The following is a 6,296-nucleotide window of genomic DNA, read 5'->3' as shown; positions in this document are numbered from 1 at the left end:
TCCGACTTAAAAGCACAACTCGGGAAATGAGAGCATCCGAGTAGCGCGTGAATGCAGTAATAACACTTGCTCTGATGGCAGCAGGTAGCCTTCCGTTAACCAAGCAAAACATGCTTAAATTAAAATGCCTAAAGCTAAACTTCCCTTGTATTCACATTTCTAAACCTGTTGTCCAACAAAAGAGAACATTATAACCTTTTTACTCCACAGTTGTTAGTTTAGTGTCGTTTTAGTTTTTCAATTATTTTGACGTTTTTATTTTATTTCAGTTTACGAAATTGTTTTTTCATCAATCGTTTTAGTCTTAGTTTTAGTTTTCGTTTACGAAAATAACCTTGCGACAAAGTAGTCCGTGTGACATCAGTGGTTCAACTGTAAAGTTACGAAGCTACGAGAATACTTTTTTGCACAAAGAAAACAAAAATATCGATTTTATTTCACATTTTCGTCTCTACTGCTTCACTTTGGACGCCCGTTCACGACAGTACCATGACACGAGCGTGTGGCAGTGCTGACCCAGATCCGGCATAATGACATCATTACGCCGGCTCTGGGTCAGCGCCGTCACACGCTCATGTCATGATACGGTCGTGAACGCGCATTTACAGATGAACGAAGGTCTTACATCAGAATAATAATCAGAATTATTCTTATCAGAATAATTCAACAGGCCACCTAAGTACACTTGTCACCTAGGGCTCAGTTCTCATTTTTTGTCCTCTCCCTCCATCTATTTTGAGCTACCTCACTTTCCTTGGAGAACCCTATCAAGACCTTGACCCAATTCCAGGTCTTCAATTCCACTCTCTCCAGCTCTAAAACTCTCTATGCTCTCCCACTCACCTTCTCAATGTCCTCCAGTGTCTTGTAGTACTTTGCCTCTGTCTCCTGAATCTCCACCAAGCAGCAGTTCCTCTTATCATCTTCTGTCATGCCCATTTTCTGTTATGGGAAAAAGAAAAAAAAACACACAAACCATGTTGGTATCGTCCTGCAGGATGCTAGCTCAGCACCTTTAAACACCGGCAGAAGGTACCGAACTGTAATTTAAGGGAATTCAGGTCACAAAGGATGGCCAAAGCACACTACAGTAAAAGACAGAGGTGGACAGAGAATCTTTAACAACAAAACCTCAAGGGAAATGTTGACAAGGACTGTAGGTTAAAATGCTGAGGTTCAAGCAAGAATTTAGTCTTTCATTCATTCAAAACAACATACACGTCTAAGTCTAAAGCACAAAAAACAACTGTAGGAAAGCCATAAATGTGGGTTTGATGAGGATTGAGGCACTAAATGAGGTCAATTCACAAAACAATAACAACAGAAAATGATCTAATAGAACATGATGCATTTGATTAGGTGTAATCACTGGCTCGTGGTGTAATGCGAGTGGGTTTGCAAGCTTGTTTAAGAAAGTGGCGATAGCGCTGGAGCCTGGGGAAGGTGCACGCCAGCTGAAGGTCAGAGCTGGAATGAACATCACAACACACTTTTGAACATCTGGGCCTGTTGGTGCACGAGGCCAAAGCAAACCTGCTCACATTCAAAGAAATTCAAGATCACAAACAATTGTTTCTTTAGAGTAAAAAAAAAAAAAAAAAATTTTTTTAAATGGAAAAAATCCTTCCAAAGGGCCGCCTAGCAACACTGAAAGCAGCCAGGATTGGGAACGGCAAATACATCTGTGACTTTCACTGAATAATAGGGCATATGTGAAACTCCAGTGGCCATTGTGGTAAATCTGGAAATTGTCTGACATAGTGAAGATCAAGAAGATATAATCTGCGCAACAAAACAGTTGAGAAACACCTCTGTCTTGGTCTCTGACACTCATTTTCTGCCATGTTTTCTTTCTCTCCCTCATTTGAGTTGCTGTATTTGTGAGTATTTGAGAGTCTGATGTGTCTTTGTTGTAGCATCTGTCTGCTGATACAGATTGTGCATCTCAATCTGAGTGTGGTTGTGTGTATCTCTGTGAAGGCAGGACCCAGCAGTTCCCTTTCAGTCGGTCACTCTTGACTCCCTCCTTCAGGGAACGAGGGTTACCATACGTAACCGAGACGTTTTCTCTGTCTGCAGGAGGGATTTCCTCCCTCGTGGGTTTAAAATAACTTAACATTAGCTAATTCGGTGCGACAGCACACACTTTAAACTCAGACGGGCATTAGCACTGAGTCAGCCTCCCCCTCCTTTCTCATTTCTAGCAAAGGGAAGATGCTCCAGCCATAAAATAAATACTATTATTTTGATGAATATTGCGAGATGGATTTAAATACGATGAAAAAATTATGTAGCTTAAAGAATAATAAATACACTGTACCCCACATACTAAAAAGGATAATTAAATACCCCAAATATTAAAAAGAACAGTTCATCAAAAATGAAAGTCTGATATTGTTTTCTCAAGCTCATGTCGTTCCAAACCAATGCCTTTCTTTCATCCCTGGAACACAAAGGCAGATGTTTTGCTGAATGTTCACGCTGAGGACAAAGGACAAAAAGGACAAAAAATACTATAAAAGTACCATAGAAGTAGTCCAAACAACTTGTGTTCTGTATTTCAAGTCTTTTGAAGTCAACTATAGTTTATACTTTCTGTACAACGTGTGTGGTGAACATATATTATTATTTTCAGTAAATCATTAATATAAGTGATATAATTATTAAAAAGCATATTGTAATTGCATGCTTATCTTTACATTTTCATAATGTTGAATTAACTGAATTAAAGAGGTCACGAATTGAGAAATAACATTTTCCTTGATGTTTTTACATGTAGGAGGTCATTGTACTATAAAAACATCCTGTAAGTTTCAGAGCTCAAAACTTCCTTGTTAGTCCAAAAACAGCTTTTATTGAAACCAAGATCAAAAAATGACTCATTTCAGAAGATTTTGTCACATTATGATGTAATAGTGCGATGAAAGCCCACTTCTGCAGAATCAGATCAACACCTACTTCTACATCATCATGTCTTTGGCCCGTCCACTAGAGCATTAGTGAGATGAGAAGGAGAGATGAGCAATGCAGGATCACTGGACTAAAAATAACATTTTCTTCCAAAGGATCCCAAACTTAAGATTTTCCAATCTTTTTTATTTTCAACTATGTGGATGTCTCAGTAGAGCATTATTTTTTTGTTTGGTACATTTCACTGTGGATTCTTTGGTTAACCAGTTGCAGTTTTGGCACTTTGCAAACAAACTTTTATTCTAAGATATGGACCTGACAGTAATACCACAACATGTAAGTAACCGTGTTAATTCTAATGCCTAATTTGCGATCAATGTTTTCTGATATGTAATGATTCGTGTACAGTCATATGTTCTTTGTCTCAAAATCATTTATTACTGTTTATGCGTCAGTAAATCAAGCCAGTGACTTAACGGTCAACGAAATATTGTTTCTCTTAGTAGCATGAAAATAATTTGTTATTTAAATTGTGATTGAATTATATATAGAAAGCGATCATTGAATGCTCCCTTTATAATCGCTGTAGCTGTCAATCACACAGCGCAAGTTTATATTTAATTATGCAGTCTACACCACACAATGAATCTCTTATTTACATTGTGTTTGCACTGTTAGTTATGATGACAGCATTTGTGAAAGTGCAAAACTTGAGTTGCAATGACGAGATCACTGCATTCATGCGTTCAACAGTCTGTCATCGGCTACATCGCTGCAACCTTTCATGCGACGGGAGTCGATCTAAATATAATCCTATGATCAACACTCTCCATGATTAGTTAATCTCAACAGCTTTTATAGTAAAAACATAGTAAATGTAATAAAGCAAAAAGTATTATACATGTACTTATTTCATATGCAAAGATGTTAGCCAATCATAGCAACGGGTGTTTCCATTGAAGTCTAACAGCAGACACGCCCAGTGGTGGACAGTAACGAAGTAATTTTACTTTGTTACTGTACTTAAGTAAAATTTTCAAGTATCTGTACTTTACTGGAGTAGTTTTATTTTGAGTAACTTTTACTTTTACTTCACTACATTCCAAAGCATAAGATCGTACTTTTTACTTCACTACATTTCATAAAACATTCCATATCAACAACAAAAATATATCTTGACTCCATATAGTGGTTATTTTGGGAAAATCCCAGGTATTTTGAGCAGTAGGATTATAAAAAATATGTGCTAATATAAAATTACATTAAGTAGCCTATATAAAATTGCAAAATAAATCTATCTATCAGTAATTTTTTTACTTAAGTACATAAAAAATCGAGTACATTTGTACTTTCACTCGAGTAAAACTGAAAAAGGAGTACTTTTACTTTTACTGGAGTAATATTTTATCATACGTATCTGTACTTTTACTCAAGTACTTGATTTGTGTACTGGACACGCCCCTTCCAACAGAGTGTTCACATCAGAGGGCTAAAATCAGGGATCAAATCAAATGTTCAAATCAAATGAATCAAATGTTCTTTTATTTCTAAATTATGACAATTATTGATGTAAAAATCATACTAACATTATAAATGCACCTCAGGAAACGTTATCAAATAATTAAAAAATGCAGTTCAGGACCCCTTTAAAATGGTACAGTATATGAGAGTCAGAAAGTTTGTACACATGCTCTACAGTTGGTGTACACATAAGAACATTTTCAAATCAGCTTTTGTCTTTATAAATGCTGATTTGTTCCTCACTTTTCACGTAGGATAGAATCAATGGTATTCAGGATCAAATCCAATGTGCATATGTGCATTTTATAAATGGGGCCCCAGGTTTCTGCATATTCAAACTGGTCTGTCCTGATAAGTTACAAAACATATGCAAAACAATGGTCTGGCATGAAGCATCTTCATGTGGAAAGTTTAAATATGAACATGCGTAAATGAGATTTGAGGTGTTATCAAGATCTGGTCATCATATACTTTCACTGCATGGAAAATAGCAGCATAAACATTTCTCAAAACATCTGATGACAAAATACTAATTTTTTTGGTCACCTATTCCTAAATAAATGGAATTTCAATTAAGAGTCATGAGAGTGTGGGACTTTTCAGCAAGTTCTTCATACTGTATATTCGTGAAGGGCTGAAGGGCTTGTACCGACACACATTTAAAGGAAAGGAAAGAGGAGCACTGAAGGAGCATAAGAGAATCATGTGCGGTTCAGCGTGACACTTACCTGCATGTATCTGATCTGCAGCATTAAGGAGGCAAAGCAGTAAATGTAAGCAGAGCAAGTGAACTTGCGCACAGCCATGGGAAAATGACAGGAAAACAATCCATCTATACCCTCTCTCACACACGCACCAATGAGCGTCGTCCGTATGGCATCTCACTCACCATGGGCTGTCTAACCTCCACCTTGATGATGTCCTCGTATATGTCGTCCCCATCGTCCTCGCAAGGGACACAGTCGTATATGTCATCCTCTCCCACATCATGCTCACTGTGCAGAAAAAAGGCACAGAGGAAGCAGTGGTTTAAAATACAATAAAAAGACAGATACAAACGGATTTACATTTAGTTGTCTCTGGGATAGCAGGACGCATTTAAACACCAAAGGCCTTTTTTAAGGTCTCTCCATTTAATGCTCTGAGAATTTTGGTAACACTTAATTTTAAAGGGATAGTTCAACCAAAAATGAAATTTTATTTTTCAATAGTCCAAAAGAAGTGCAATAAAGTATGGATGTGCTTTATTGGACTTCTTTTGGACTATTGAAAAATAACACCCATTCACTGCCATTATAAAGCTTGGAAGAGCCAGGACATTTTTTAATATAACTCCAATTGGATTTGTGTGAAAGAAGAAAGTCATATACACCTAGGATGCCTTGAGGGTGAGTAAATCATGGGGTAATTTTCATTTTTGGTTGAACTATCCCTTTAAGGACCAATTCTCACTATTAACTAGTTGCTTATTAGCATACATTTTACTAGCATATTGTCTGTTTATTAGTACTTATAAAGCACATGTTAAAGGGGTCATATGATGCGATTTCAAGTTTTCCTTTCTCTTTCGAGTGTTACAAGCTCTTGGTGCATAAAGAAGATCTGTAAAGTTGCAAAGACTAAAGTCTCAAATCCAAAGAGATATTCTTTATAAAAGTTAAGAGTCAACCACGCCTACCTAAAACGGCTCGTTCTAACACGCCCCCACATGTCTACGTCACGATGTGCGAAGATTTGCATAACACCGCCCAAATGTTCACACAAAGAAAGAAGGAGTAACTTTTATTCTCGCTGTAATATTGAAAAGTGAAAAGTGAAAAAGTGAAAAGTGACGTGACATGTGGCCAAGTATGGTGACCCATACT

At 37.0% G+C, this 6,296-nt stretch overlaps 1 protein-coding gene across 1 annotated transcript in view; it reads right to left on the bottom strand.

Annotated features, from left to right (window-relative positions):
• Positions 1-6,296, bottom strand: part of LOC107722824 (guanine nucleotide exchange factor VAV2-like) — an 82,695-nt gene that overhangs the window by 42,925 nt on the left and 33,474 nt on the right. Inside the window, exons 4-6 of the mRNA XM_016531310.1 lie at positions 5,321-5,426; positions 5,160-5,174; positions 844-942 (exon numbers count right to left, since the gene is read on the bottom strand). Of these exons, the coding sequence (XP_016386796.1) occupies positions 844-942; positions 5,160-5,174; positions 5,321-5,426 (220 nt within the window). The remainder of the gene's footprint in view (positions 1-843; positions 943-5,159; positions 5,175-5,320; positions 5,427-6,296) is intronic.

This window comes from Sinocyclocheilus rhinocerous, unplaced genomic scaffold (assembly GCF_001515625.1).
Source record: "Sinocyclocheilus rhinocerous isolate Xijiao unplaced genomic scaffold, SAMN03320098_v1.1 scaffold1055, whole genome shotgun sequence".
Lineage (NCBI taxonomy): Eukaryota > Metazoa > Chordata > Actinopteri > Cypriniformes > Cyprinidae > Sinocyclocheilus > Sinocyclocheilus rhinocerous.
The sequence above is the reverse complement of the archived record's forward strand: the minus strand, read 5'-3'. Positions and strand labels throughout refer to the sequence as shown.